The sequence below is a fragment of the Solanum dulcamara genome, chromosome 8 (genome assembly GCF_947179165.1).
Source record: "Solanum dulcamara chromosome 8, daSolDulc1.2, whole genome shotgun sequence".
NCBI classification, from domain to species: Eukaryota; Viridiplantae; Streptophyta; class Magnoliopsida; order Solanales; family Solanaceae; genus Solanum; species Solanum dulcamara.
The window spans coordinates 51,499,435-51,515,154 of record NC_077244.1 but is presented as its reverse complement, the minus strand read 5'-3'; the positions used below and the strand labels follow the sequence as shown (position 1 = coordinate 51,515,154).

Sequence of the window (15,720 nt, the reverse complement as noted above, 5' to 3'; positions counted from 1 at the left end):
TGGCAAAACATCCATAGAGCACACAAAGCTGAGGTTAGAAGGCATTTAGGTGCATTGTTGTCGCTAATGGGAATTCGAACTAATAATATCCTCATTATTCTACTGATGGAGTTTTGGGATCCAGGCACAGTAACCTTTAAGTTTTTGGATTTTGAGATCACTCCAACACTAGAAGAGTTTAGTGATTTTTTGGAATTATCGATAAGAGGAAAAACACCGATATGTCCATCAACCATAAGTGCAAAAGATTTTCTTGGGCTGTTAGGGCTGCATATCTTTCCATTACTAAGGACTATAGGAAATGGAAAGGTAAAGTTGAAATATCTTTTCCAAAGATTTGGTTGTCTCGAGAGTTACACCTAGATTAATTTGCCTGCACTTATAGGCAATGAATACAAATGCGGCCAAGGATATTTGTGATGGACTTTTTGGGGGCTATGGTCTTCCCAATGAGGTTCCATTTAATAAACATCAACATTTTGCCGATAGTAATGGACCTTTTTACAGTGCCGCATAACTATTCTTTGGTGCATATGATTCATGCCGAAGTATTTCAATTATTGTCAGCATGTACAAGGGGACAAAATTTCTTTGAGGGTTGTAATTTGTTATTATAGATCTGGGAAATAAAGCACTTCTATCATCGAAAACCACGAATGGACTATACTATAGATGCCTGTAACATGATTCTGAGCCACAATAATTGTCTCAGATTTTGGGTCATGCCTATGGGAGAGGAAGAATGATGTTTGTTTTTGACCAACCTCACAGAAAATTCCATCCACTAGAAGTATTATTGGACAGGATGATTGATTTTTGTCAAGAAGCAACATCTCTATTTCATTGAGTTGATCGGGCTAGGAGGTATTCAGCCATATGCTCCTCTCCTAGTTTTGCGATAATTTGGAGTTGTCCAAGACATACCACTATGGGCAAATATGAAATTACATAAGAATGATCTCATTTCGGTCCCAGCAGCACGGATAAGAAATTTGCAATTGGAATGAGATCAAATGATTACGATAAACGCAGGAAATGAAAAATGGTGCACGCCAGAGTATTATGTGTGGCTTACCACTATGATCTATTTGGCTCGACAAAGTACAAAGGGGATTGGAGGTATTATGGACAACTAATGGGTTAATTGGGTTAGGAAGGAATTACTCCCACATGTAGAATTCACAACACCAATGTACAATCAAATAATTCTAAGATCCATAGATCATTTAATATAAATGATAGAAGAAGATCCAGAAGAAGAACCTGAAGATGATCCAAGTGAAGATCCGGAAGAGATGGAAGAGGAAGATTCGGAAGAGGACCTAGAGGAAGAAGCTCACTTTGAGTATGGTTTGATAGGGTTTGATGAAGGGGTAGGTTCAGACTAGATTAAAGAATCCCCGGAATACCATCCAGGGCCATATTATGATTATGACGATAATGATGACGCTTCAACATGGTCTTAGATTTTTATTCTTATTTGTACCCTATCATTCCTTTGTTCGTCTTATGGCCTTCGTGTCCTTTCATTTTTAGGCTTCCGCCCGTCCACTTTATTGTAAGATCCAAGTCATCTTTGATTAATGAAAATTATATTTGTTCCAAATCCAAAATATGTTTGAATGGATCATTTATCATCAAACTGATTGCAACGTAGGCCGACCTCTAGCAAAAAGAGGCTCCTATTAGGACACGTTTGAATGTCGCTAACTTGGCGTGTATATGTGTTATATATTTGTTGTACTTTTAAATATCTCCTAAACTAACATAGGTACCTTTTCCTTTTTTTCCTCTGTTTTTGGTTAATCCCTAAAAGAATGTTGATTTGTGTTGACCTGCAAACTGGCTGACTCACGATACAACCTTTGATCAAGGGGAAAGATGATAGGTGGAGAAGAATTTAATGCTGCTGCAAATATAATGATACCAGTAGAAAATCTCGAGTGTTCTCAAAATGTGTCCGACACTTAAAATGATGAGAAAATAGCTCAAATGGCACAGGAACTTGCGATCTTGAGGGAGGAATTGCGTCAAGAATGAGACTTGGCCAAACTTTCGGCTACTACCTTTCCAACTTTCAAGATGCCCAACTACTTTCCAAGAACTGACTTGCCTTCTGCCGATTCACCAAATATGCCTAAACATTCTCCTGCTCATGGTCAAGCACCATTGGCTCATCCGTCTACAATCAGCACTGTTCCTAACCTTACTACTCAAGACCCTACCACACCTACCTACCCAGTAACACAATAGATATTTAGGGCATACATCGCCGCTCGTTAAGATCCACAAATGCCATCTGTATATGCCATTAAGGCTCCTACTTTCACGACACCGACTAGGGTCATGGTCCCATATGAGGTTGACCAATATGTAGAGATGGAGAAGGATTCCTAGTTGAAAGAAGATGAGTGGATAGACGCCCAACTTTGCGGTCTAAGAAAGGCGCTAAAAAATGTACAAGTCACTAGGGGATTATAAAGCCTAGATTACAATGACTTATGCATCCACCCAGACATTGACATGCCGATAGAATACAAGCCACCAAAGTTTGACATATTTGATGGAAAAGAAGATCCTCATGCACATCTGAGGGTATACTGTGACAAGTTATTCGCTGTAGGGAGAAATGAGAAGCTAAGAATGAAGTTGTTCATTCGAAGTCTGTTTGGAGAAGCATTGACTTGATATACGCGCTAGGATCCTCGCAAATGACATAACTGGCAGGAAATGGCTGAGGATTTCATGAATTACTTTAGATTTAATATCAAGATCACCGCAGATAGGTTCTCATTAGCCAACGTATAGAAGAAACCATCTGAGGACTTCTAAGAGTATGCACGACGTTGGAGAACTGAGGCTGCCAGGGTTCAACCACCACTGGATGAGAGTAAGCTCTCAAAATACTTTATTCGAGCCCAAGAAGGTATCTACTTTGACGAGATGATGTCGATGTTGGCCAAAAGTTTGCAGAATTGGTCAAGATGGGGCATTTTATAGAGGAAGGCATCAAATCGGGTAAAATTCAGTCCATGGCCGCTTTGCAAGCTGCAAGTAAGGCCATCCAATCAGGCTCCATTGATGGGATCAAGAAGAAAAAGGAGGATGTTTCAGCCATCACTTACCAGCATGGAGAACCATCCTACCGATACCCCAATAATCCCTAAATTATTGCATATACTCCATACAACTCGTATCCGATATATAATACCTAACCATACTATAATCTACCTCGAGAACAGAATACCTAAATCCACCAAGACTACATATCCCTGTCCAAGCACCAGTCCATCAAAATAAACCAACACATATGCCAAGACCACGTCCAAATCTTGAAGCCAGGAATACTCGCACCTACACACCCATTACTGAACATTATTCCCAATTATTTGAAAGGCTGAGGATAACATGAGTGCTACAGCCAGTTGAAGGAAAACTCTCCAATCCAACCCCTCACAACTTTGATGGCAATAAGCGATGCACTTACCACTTAAGAATCCAGGGACATGACAAAGAAAATTGTTATGGTTTAAAGAACCAGTTTTTTTTTTTTGGCTACCAAAGAAAATTTTGGTAGTATATTAAAATAGGAATATATCACTACATAAGGTAAAAGAAAAAAAGTTCAAAATAACTATCCTAATATGAAAATTAAAGAAGGTGATGAAGGTATTACATCCAATGTAGTAGTATGGAGAGTATCCTGCTGCAGATCCTCTGGCCTTGACTTTTTGCCATTTTCGACACCTATAAGCTCTCACCAGGTGCTATGGTTCAAAGTCAAAAGAATATTTATTCAGGCTTCTAGGATGGAGTAGAAATCCTCCATATTCCTTGTGATGTAATTGCAAACATCTTGGAAAGAATTGAAATATTATCCATTATCGCAGCTCCGTAGTTTATCTGCTATTATGCAGATGTTGTGTGTTGTTGTTGGTCTTCACATTTGCTAATAAGCATATATGTGATGATCTTTGGCTGGTCTAATCCTCATGTATGGTATGTGTAGTTTCTCTGTGTTTAAAATTCTCTTTGCTTTCACAGGGAGTGAAGTAAAGTTGTCAAAGTGATGATCTCCTGCAAAATCAAAAGCATAGTTAGTTAAAAAATCAGCCAGTCCATTTCCTTCTCTCAAAACATGCTCCACCCTCACTTCCTTATCCCTCCTCTGCTTTGAGATGTCATTTATGATCATTGATATACTCCATGGAGCCTCCCACTGTTCTGTTAAGATTATTTTCATAGTCAAAGAGTCAATTTCCAACACTACTGGCAGCAATGTGTGTGTAACACAATATTGGAGCCCTTCACGTATTGCTTTTGCTTCTGCAACCAAGCTTGAACCATCTGGTATTCTTTTTGTTGCTGCATACTGGAGATCATCTGTAGCATTCCTAATGCAAAATGCTAGAGAACTTGGTCCAGGATTTCCTTTTGAGGCTCCATCAGTGTTACATTTATACCATCCTTGTTTAGGAAAGTCCCATTTCACTATTTTGCTTATAATTCTAGGCCTGAATTCTTCAAAAGATTGAAGAATTTGAGGTATGCATCTTGGTAAATTTTGTTGCCCTGGGAACCTCATTCTGCACAAATGATAGATGATCATGTTTATCTCATATAGCACCTTGTTGATGGACATCTTCCCTCCATGTATAACTGTGTTCCTCCACTTCCATATCTTCCACAATGTAACCAAAGGAATAGCTTTAAAAATGTTACTGAACTTTGAAGGATACTCTGTGTTCCACCAGATTTGTAGTAGTTGCTTGAGTTATTGGAATTGTGTTGTGATGCCTGCAGCATTTTTAACATAGTTCCAAACTTTTTTTGCAAAATTTCCTATAACAAAAAGATGATCCACAGTTTCATATTGTCTTTGATCACAGCAAAAGCATGATGCCTCTGTAGTAATACCTATCCTTCTTACAACCTCTCCAACTGGTATTTTATATTTCCACAACCTCCATACAAAGAAACATATCTTAAAAGGTACCCCTGGTATCCATATATTTTTATATTCATTTGATTTGGTTGCTTTGCTCCTCAGTAACTCCCATGCAGTACCTAAACTGAATTTACCTGATGATGTCATCATCCATCTTGGTTTATCCCAATCTTCATTTAGTTCATGAAATTGCAAGTCTTCTAGTATATGATCCACAATATCAGTAGGAAACAATTGAATTACTTGCCTGTGTGTTTTTCTGTTTGTTGGTGCAGGGTGATTTGTACCAAGTGGACATGTCCAAACACCTCCAACTTTTGCAGGATTGCATCATATACTAATTTGGAAAGGCCCAACAAGTTTCAGCTCAAAAGGATAATTGGAGACGTTAGGCGAGCGACCTGGAAACAATCAGCAGTCTTAAGCCTAAAGAGAGAGAAACTTGGTAATTGGAAGCTCCAGCTTGGGAGTCAAGCCCTCAAAATTTGCAGGGATAAATAAAAGGCCATATATGCAAACCTCATGAAGTTTCAGGCCAAACGGAGAATTGGAGACGTTACTCGAGCGACTTGGCAAAAGATAATAGTCTCCAAAGCTCCTACTGAGGTCACTTCCTTTTTGCTAGTTTGTGCAAGCCCCCTTTTGTTTGTTTTTGGTTGTTGTATTATTTCAGGTACCTGGAGTGATGTATCAACATTCATTAACAACAAATACATAGAGAAAAGCCCAAATACAACTTCCAACCACCCTGCAGCACTTAAGCTTCAGCAGGGCAGCATGTGCAGGGTGAGGTGCAGCTTGTGGACCTGTCCAAAGACCTCCAATCTTCATTGCTTGCTTCCTTGGCTATTTGTTTGTGCAGGTCCACATACCAGGAACTCTCCAGCACTCCCCAACATTCTTCATGACCTGCAGCAACACCAAATTATTTGGATTGCAGCACACAAGGAACATGGTTACAGTATCTTCCAGATTTCTTTGGTTGTGTGGTTTGTTGGTTTTGTTTATCTGTGCAGGAACTCCAAGAAGTTTAACCACTTCAAAACAAGCAACAAGGAGCTGCACACAAACTTGCACCAACCTTTTCACTTCCCACAATTGCTAGACCTTTTTTTAGTTGCTAAGGCAGGTTCACAGTTGCACACCTGCTACAACTTCAAAGTTGAGAATGCTTGGCTTCTCAGGGAACCTGCAGCCATCATCACCCACCCTCTGTACCTCCCATATGCAGCACAGCAGCAGAAGTACCAAAATAGGGATCTACCACAAGTCCAAAATGCAAGCTCCAGCAACCTACAGATTGGCAGGTTTGTATGCTTTCCTTTTAGGTGCTTGTGCAGGTATACTAAAGAACTCCTACACATGGAAGCTGCTGAACTGACACACTGCAACAACCGACAACATCAAACAACATATGGGAGTCTCTCAATATTGCAAATACAGAATTTGAGGAAGCCAGCTGCAATAGAGGAATGGCACCACATTCAGAACTTTTGGAACTGCTCTTGGAATTGTGTGTTTGCTTGTTTGTTTGCTTGTTTGTTTGTGCAGGTTGTTGGAGATACAGGCAACAGTGGAACTCAGATGGAACTCCAACAACCTCATAGACAACATCCAAGAACCAACAACAATATCATGAGTAGCTGTAACATGTTACATCTCCATCAACTTCATATACATACTGTGGGAACACAACACCAAACAACTGCTCAACCACACACCAAACAACAACTCAACCACAGAGCTGAAGCTGAAAGTGCAGACTTGAAAGATGAAGTTCAACAGCATCAGCAACAACAGATGCCAAAACCAACACACTCCCATGTACAGCAACCTCTAGACTTGGTTGCTTGTGTATGTTTCTGGTTTTGTCTGTCTGTGCAGGTATCCCAAGGACTTGACCATCATCCAACAGAGGGAGAGACAGCAAGGAGCTGGTTACAGAACTACAACAACCATGTTTGTTTGCTCCCTTGGCTACTTGTAGGTGCAGGTCTGCAACAACCATACATTTGGAACCCCATGCAGGTGTTCGAATGCAGCTACACTTTTCTCCATAACAAATCCAAGGTTGTTAGCTACTATAGCTCCATATACTTCCTCTCCTTTCAGCCTCCTTAGCTGGTAATCATGATACTGATACAAAGGCACACTTCACCTGGATTTACTTGGTACGACAAGACTAAAAAGAGCAAACATGAAAGGAATTTCCCATCCCATGCGAGATAGAAGTTTCGTATACTTGTTCTTCTTCAATGTAGCTATGTCTAGTACGTAGCATAGTTGAATAGGACTAGTGTAGGTTACTTTCCTTTTTTTTCATGGAAGGGGAGAGTCTCCCTCATTTATGCTTTCATAGTTGAATTGTACCGGGAGGAGTCCTCTCACAGGTTTACTGCTTTCTAGTTATAGTTAGTCTCTTTTTTGTATCGGGGATGAGTTAGCCGACCTTAATAGGTTAGCCGACTTATAAACCACCATAGGATCGGAGGTAAGGTTTATGTCCCCCTCCTTGTATTTTTATTTTAGTTATTTATGTTAAGGCTTGGGGGTGTTGCTTAACCCCTAACTGTGCACGAGAGGTGGGAGCCTCGTATAGGGTCTGTTCCCATAAAAAAAAAAAAAAAACCACCCTGTTGCTTTACATCTTGAACACTCTCATCTATTACAAAATCTTGTGGGATGATGTAGTAAAGAGCCCCTAATTTTGTCCAGTTGTCAAACCATATATTTGCAGTTCCACTCCTTGGTTCCCACCATATTTCATGCTCTATGTTGTCTCTAGCCTCTATCATAGCCTTCCATACTTGAGAACCCCCCTTCCACTACACAGTCTGAGGGTTGTCTCTTTTGCAATATTTGATCCACAAGTAATTTGCCCATAGTGTATTTATTGTTCTGAATTTCCACCACAATTTTGCACATAATGCTTTTGATACATCAAATAAAGATCTAAATCCTATTCCTCCTTCTTCTTTTGTCTTACACAGATGTATCCAAGATGCCCAGTGTCTTCTTCTGCCTTCTTCACTATTATTCCAGAAGAATTTTGCAAAGATTTTGTGCATGTCAGTGATAACACACTTTGGAGGTTTGATGGCTGATAACAGATGTATTGGTATACTCATTAATACATTATTGATCAGGACAGCCTTTCCTCCAAATGATAATAATCTTTCTTTCCAATTCTGCAGCTTCGTTTTGATTTTCTTGATCAGATCATTGTAGTCAGCCTTCCTTTTTCTTGAGTGAGTGATAGGGCAACCCAAGTATATGAAAGGAAAAGTACCTTTTTTAAAGCCAGTAATATTCTCCATCTGTTGTATCAGATCATTAGACACTTTACTGTGCACATAGAAGGAGCTCTTGTTTTTATTTATGAGCTGACCTGACAATTGCTCATATGCTTGTAGCACCTGCATAATTTTTTTTTTATTTTTTATGGGAACAGACCCTACACGAGGCTCCCACCTCTCGTGCACAATCAGGGGTTAAGCAACACCCCCAAGCCTTAACATAAATAATCAAAATAAAAATACAAGGAGGGGGACATAAACCTTACCTCCGATCCTATGGTGGTTCATAAGTCGGCTAACCTATTAAGGTCGGCAAACTCATCCCCGATACAAAAAAGAGACTAACTATAACTAGAAAGTAGTAAACCTATGAGAGGACTCCTCCCGGTATAATTTAACTATGAAAGCATAAATGAGGGAGACTCTCCCCTTCCATGAGAAAAAGGAAAGTAACCTACACTAGTCCTATTCCAACTATGCTACATACCAGACATAGCTTCATTGAAGAAGAACAAGTATACGAAACTTCTATCTCGCATGGGATGGGAAATTCTTTTCATCTTTGCTCTTTTTAGTCTTATCGTACCAAGTAAGTCCAGGTGAAGTGTGCCTTTGTTGTGGAGAATCTGTTGTTGCTGATGCTGTTGAACTTTATCTTTCAAGTCTGCACCTTCAGTTTCAGCTCTGTGGTTGAATTGTTGTTTGGTGTGTGGTTGAGCAGTTGTTTGGTGTTGTGTTCCCACAGTATGTATATGAAGTTGATAGAGATGTAACATGTTACATCTACTCATGATAGTGTTGTTGGTTCTTGGATGTTGTCTATGAGGTTGTTGGAGTTCCATCTTAGTTCCACTATTGCCTGTATCTCCAACAACCTCCACAAACAAACAAGCAAACAAACAAGTAAACACACAATTCCAAGAGCAGTTCCAACAGTTCTGAATGTGGTGCCATTCCTCTGTTGCAGCTGGCTTCCTCAAATTCTGTATTTGCAATATTGAGAGACTCCCATATGTTGTTTGATGTTGTTCGTTGTTGCAATGTGTCAGTTCATCAGCTTCCATGTGTAGGAGTTCTTTAGTATACCTGCACAAGCAACTAAAAGGAAAGCATACAAACCTGCCAATCTGCAGGTTGCTGGAGCTTGCATTTTGGACTTGTAAGTGCTCCTTGTGTACTGCAGATTGTTGGAGCTCATTTGGTGTATCAAAGCTCATCAATAATCCTATACTTAATGGGCTTAAAGTTGCCACCTGTAGGCAGCTTCTTGTTTCCTTCAATGGAGAGATGAGCAGCTCCTTTGAAGGTATTTTATGTGCCTGCACATAACAAATGCAATGGGGCTGCTGCAGCTTAGTTACAGATGTTACAGGGATGGTCTAGGAGAGCTGTTGCAGGTTCTGCATCAAGGAATTTGGCATGAGAGTAGTGTTGGTGTGTTGGTGAGTTCCTAAGCTGCCAGCTAGTTGTCTCCTCAGTTCAGAATGTGAAATAGGGATTAATTCTCTAAAGCAGTCCCAAATATCCCTCTTGGCTACAAGGATGCTGTGGCTGGTTGCAACCCCTCTTGTTGATTGTGTTTGTAGCTGCAGTTTCAAGTTTCTTTCATAGTTAAGGAACTTGTTGGATCATGGTTCACACAAAAGAAGGCCCTCTCCTGTGATCTGGTTCAGGTTTCTTGTGTGTGGCTCCCCAATAGTTATTGCACCTAGACAAAAACAATCAAAGGAATACAGACAACCAAACAAGTACCAAAAACAAAAGGGGGCTCCATTTCTGCACAATCCTTTTGTTTCAGTCATGGAGAGTCATGTAACAGTGAAGTGCTCCATCCTGCCCCTGCTGTATGCAGCACTCATAGCTGGCCCTCCAACTGTGGATTGATATGTTGCATTTGTACAAGTTCTTGCATAGTCAAGAAGTAGAAGGAAAGGAAAGAAAATGAGAAAGACTACTCTAATCCTAGGTAGGAAATTATATTTGATTATATTTGATGTCATGGTTGTATCTGTGATGTATTCTATGTAGTTGTTGTCAATGCATGTTGATGAATCAATCCAGCAACCTGCACCAATACAACAAACAACCAAAAACAAAAAAGGATTTGCACCAGCTAGCAAAAAGGAAAGGTCCTTCAAGAGTGCTTTGGAGTCTGTCAGAATTTTCAACGACGCTCGACTAACGTCTCCAATTATCCGATTGAGTTGAAACTTATTGAGATATATCCAAACAGCCCTTTCTTTAGTTCTGCAAGGTTTGGAGACTTTTTGCCCAAGTTGGAAAAAAGGCCCTCTCTTTAGGCTTAAGGCAGCTGAAATTTTCAATGTCGCTCGCCTAACGCCTCCAATTGTCCGTTTGGGCTGAAACTTCTTGGGCCTTGTCAATATATTATTTTCTGAAACCTTGCAAAGACTAGAGCCATTTGGACAGGTCCTCATGCTGCATCTCACCCTGCACATGCTGCCCTGCTGAAGCTTAGATGTTGCAGGGTGGTTGGAAGTTGTATTTGTGCTTTTCTCTATGTATTTGTTGTTAAAGGATGTTGATACATCACTCCAGGCACCTGAAATAATACAACAACCAAAAACAAACAAAACAAGGCTTGCACAAACTAGCAAAAATGAAGGGACCTTAGTAAGAGCTTTGGAGACTATTATCTTTTTCCAAGTCGCTCGACTAACGTCTCCAATTCTCCGTTTGGCCTGAAACTTCATGAGATTTGCATATATGGCCTTTTCTTTATCCCTGCAAATTTTGAGGGCTTGAATCCCAAGCTGGAGCTTCCAATTACCAAGTTTCTCTCTCTTTAGGCTTAGGACTGCTGATTTTTTCCAGGTCGCTCGCCTAACGTCTCCAATTATCCTTTTGAGCTGAAACTTGTTGGGCCTTTCCAAATTAGTATATGATGCAATACTGCAAAAGTTGGAGGTGTTTGGACATGTCCACTTGGTACAAATCACCCTACACCAACAAACAGAAAAACACACAGGCAAGTGATTCTGTAGGTTATAATAGCTACTACTATTGTCTTGTATGTGTTCCCTGAAAGTTGCAGGTTTGTGACTTTGTTGCTGGAGGATGTTGTTGTTGATAAAGGTAAGAGGCAGGCTGAAATTGCAGTACAAAGGACTCCTTATGCATGATCCTGTGTTCTTGCATCCTTTAACAGCCATCCAAAGAGGGGTTGCATCAATTGGATTTGGCAAACTTCCATTTGTAGTTTGTTGCATCCTGCTATTGCTGCACCATGGGGCACCTAAATTTGTTTCTCCACTGGTGGACTGATGAGTTGTAGGTTTGTATGTACCTGTACATACAACAGAGATAGGAAACGAAAGAAGAAATAATGCTCTATTCCTTACCTGTAGAGGCAAGGTTTTATGTCTAAAAAAGCAATAAGTAGAGGAGACTTTCCTCTTTACAATAGTCCTAATTATAGGATCTTCAAGGTAGCTGTAATTATACATATCCAAGTTGAAGATCAAATTAGAACAATAATAAGGCAGTTGTCAGGGGGGCTTCTTAATCCTTTTGAGTCTCCTTCTTCTGAAATTTGCCATTCCCAGCATGTCTAGCTCCATGAGGGCTCTGGCCTCTTTGGGAAGATCCTGCTTATTGAAGTAGAGCTCAGGAACAGAGCATTTGTGGCTGTGTTTGGACAAGCTATCAGCTGTGGAATTGGCTTCCCTGAAGGTGTGGTTGCAGCTGAATTCCTGGAATTGGTTGATGATGTTATTGAGCTTGTCCAGCAGCTCTTTGATGGACCATGGAGGCTTTGCTTCCTGTTGCAGCCATTTGAGAAGTAATTGGGAATCAACCTCCAGTATGACTTGATTGTAGCCAAGATGAAGGCACCAAGAGAGACCAAAGATAGCAGCTTTGATCTCTGCTTGATTGTTAGTTCCAGATTCTAAGGGGATTGCATAAGCAAACATGAGATCACCAGATGCATTCCTAAGGATTCCTCCTCCTCCAATGTTGTCAGGATTGGTGAGAGAACTGCCATCAGTGTTCAGCTTCACCAAATGGTCAGTTGGTTTGGACCAGCATACAGGGAAGACCTTGATATCATGGTAGCATTGCTCAACCAAGAGAACCAGGTCCCTCCAGTTGTTGGGCCAGTTGATATAAGGAAAAGCACTATGCAGCAAGTGGGAAGTGTCTTTAAAGACAGAGAACTTTACTCTTGCAAGGTTAGAATGCTTTCCTCCATATTTTGAAGCACATCTATTCTTCCAGAGGTTCCAGCATATGAAGATAGGGAGTGCTTGTATCATGAGCTTGTGAGCCTCATTCCTGCATTTAGAGGTCCACCATCTCATTAACAAATTTCTGAGAGGTGTGTACTCCTTGCTTATGCCCACAGAGTCAGCAAACATACTCCAAGTACTCCTGGCAAATGCTCCTGCAACAAAGATATGGTCTATAGTGTCTTGGCCAGGTCTGTAGCAGCAAAAGCATTGTGAAGGAGAGTGTCCAAAGCTGGTTATTTTCTCATTGGTTGGTAACTTTCCCCTAAGGGCTCTCCAAACAAGAAAGGAACATTTGAAAGGTATGAATTGATGCCAGGTATTGTAGTTAATCCTGGTTTTGGGTTTCTTGTCTCTGATGATATTCCAAGCAGAAGAACAGCTAAACTCCCCATTGTTGTTTAGTGTCCAGCATGGTTGGTCCTGCTGGAGGGGTTGGTAATTGATGTGAGTAGCAAGAATATTAGACACCATCTGTGGAGGGGCCTGCTGGATGAGAAGATCAGTGTTCCATTGTCCATTGTCCATGAAGGCTGAAACAGTGGTGTTGTTAAGCCTACAGCTGTTGTTGTTGAATTGGGCTAAAGGACCCACTCCCAACCAGTTGTCCCACCAAAAGAGGCAAGAGCCAGACTGTATTTGCCATTGGATGTGAGGCTCAACTTTGTGCTTGTTCTTCATAAGATGCTTCCATATCAAAGATTGTCCAGTGTGCCATTTCTTGGTGATGGGATTGGATCTTTGGCAGTACTTTGCTTTGGTAAAATCTCCCCATAGTGAGTTCTTAGTTCTAAAAGTCCACCACTGTTTATATTGGAAAGACTTGGCCACATCAGAGATTTGTCTAACACCAATACCACCTTCATCATAGGGGTAGCTAAGGTTTTTCCAGGAAGACCAGTGGTACTTCCTCTTGTCATTCTTCCACCCCCTGCATAATTAATTTTAAAGAAGTAGCATTAGCAGAAGAAAAAATTATTGTATCATCTGCATAAGCTAGATGATTCAGATTTTCCCTCCATTTGGGCATTCCATAGCTTCTAAATTCATTATGCTCAAATAAAGAGTTTAATGATCTTGATAGAACTTCATTAGATGAGATGAATAGAGGAGGAGAGAGAGGGTCTCCTTGTTTCACCCCCCTGGTAGAGTGGAAGAACCCATGTGTTTGACCATTAACTAGTACAGAGTACCAGTTGTTTGCTATCAACCTCCAAATCATGTCTATGAAGATTTCTGCAAATTCCATCTTCCTTAAAACTCTGATTAAGTAACTCCATGACACTCTGTCATATGCTTTGGCCATATCAAGCTTGAGTACCATATTGGATGGTTTTCCTCTTAGTCTAATGTCCGTCACTACTTCTTGAGTTAGGAGGACATTTTCAATGATACTTCTGCCTTTGACAAATCCAGACTGGTTAGGAGATATTATAGAAGGTAGGATGCCTTCCAGTTTATCCTGAACCACTCTAGAAATGACCTTATTGATAAAATTGCTGAGACTGATTGGTCTTATATCAGCAAAAGTTTCAATGTTGTTCTTCTTTGGTATCAGAACCAGGTTGGTATGTGTTACTAACTTAGGAAGAGTTTGGCCATCACAAAAGGCTTTCACCATTTTGTGCACATCAATACCTACTATGTCCCAACACACCTGATAAAAGGTACCAGTCATCCCATCTGGACCAACAGTACTATCTGGAGATAATGCAAAAACAACCTTCTTCACCTCCTCTAAAGTTGGTATGCTTACCAGTTGATCATTAGTTTCCTGATCCACCATATTGGGAACATGTTTTAGCAGATTGAAATCAAGAATAGTAGCTTCTTGTGAGAATTATTGTTGGTAGAAAATGCAAGCTTCTTCTGCTATTAGTGAATCCCCTTCTACCCAAGCACCTTGTTGATTTTTAATCCTTCTGATTTGTAATCTCTTCCTCCTACCTTTCATAATATTATGAAAATATCTTGTATTCCTGTCACCCTCTGCAAAACTAGTCATATGTGACTTTTGCCTCCAGAATTCTTCCTCATAATGTAGGTATTTTTTTAAAGCTGCTTGTGCTTGTTGTAGTACCATCCTATTCTCTGGAGTAGGATCATCTTCAAAACATTACTCTTTAATTCTAACCACCTCTTCTCTTACTGTTATTTGTTTAAAGATATCACCAAAAGTGGCCCTACTCCAATGAGTTAAAGCAGATTTCACATTTTTCAATTTCAGTTTGAAACTGACAAAATCATTTCCTTCAAAATCTGTCATCCATGCTTGTTTAATAGCTTCGAAGAATGTGTCATGTTCTGTCCAGAATTTTAAAAATCTGAAAGGCTTCCTTATATGTTGTGCAAATTCACCACAAGTAAGTAGTAAAAGAGCATGGTCTGAGCCAGTTCTGGATAGATGTTGCACTTCCAGGTGTGCAAACCAATCTTGTAATTTTAAGTTTGCAATCATCCTATCCAGCCTTTTGAATATACAGTCACTACCTGTCCTCCCATTCCACCAAGTGAATATGCTGCCCTTATAATTTATTTCAAGTAGTTCACATGAGTTGATACAAAATGCAAAATCCTCGTATTCATGTGGGAAAACAGGCAATCCACCAATCTTTTCATCTTCATTCATAATGACATTAAAATCTCCACCTACCAACTAGGGTAGTTCCATTTGATCAGCCAGACTGTATAGACTATCCCATAAACTGATTCTATCAAGATGATCACACTTTGCATAGATCATTGTTACCATAAGTGATTTTTCCAATTCCTAGAAAAAAAGCTTTACAGTAATCTGTTGTTCCTGATCCTGTATAATTTCCATATTTATATTTTCATTTACAAAGAACCATATTTTACCATTGCAGTTGTAGTGAGCATGTGTCATGCCTAATCTTCTTCTGAATGCCTGAATATGCCTATAGTGTTGAAAAGGTTCCATTAAAGCTATAATGGAAAATTTGTGATGTTTGTGTAACATTTGAACTCTGTGAAAAGCTTTTTGTGTTTTCACAGATCTGATATTCCAAAATAGTATCTTCATCATCATTTAAAAATTGGCTTACAACCTGTCACGACCCAAAAACTGAGGTCATGATGGCACACATCTCAAAACCCAATCTGATGTGTAACCCTAAAAATAAAATTCATACAAGACTCCCAAAGGGGAAAGTGATTCCACGATTTAAATAAAAAGAAAAAAAAACAATGAAGAAATTATCCCAAA

General features: G+C 40.0%; 1 protein-coding gene across 1 annotated transcript; it reads right to left on the bottom strand.

The window, feature by feature from the left end:
* Positions 1-14,610: 14,610 nt before the first annotated feature.
* On the bottom strand, positions 14,611-15,123 carry LOC129899942 (uncharacterized). Its single transcript, XM_055974936.1, has one exon. The coding sequence runs from the start codon at positions 15,121-15,123 to the stop codon at positions 14,611-14,613; it is 513 nt and encodes a 170-aa protein (XP_055830911.1).
* Positions 15,124-15,720: the final 597 nt, after the last annotated feature.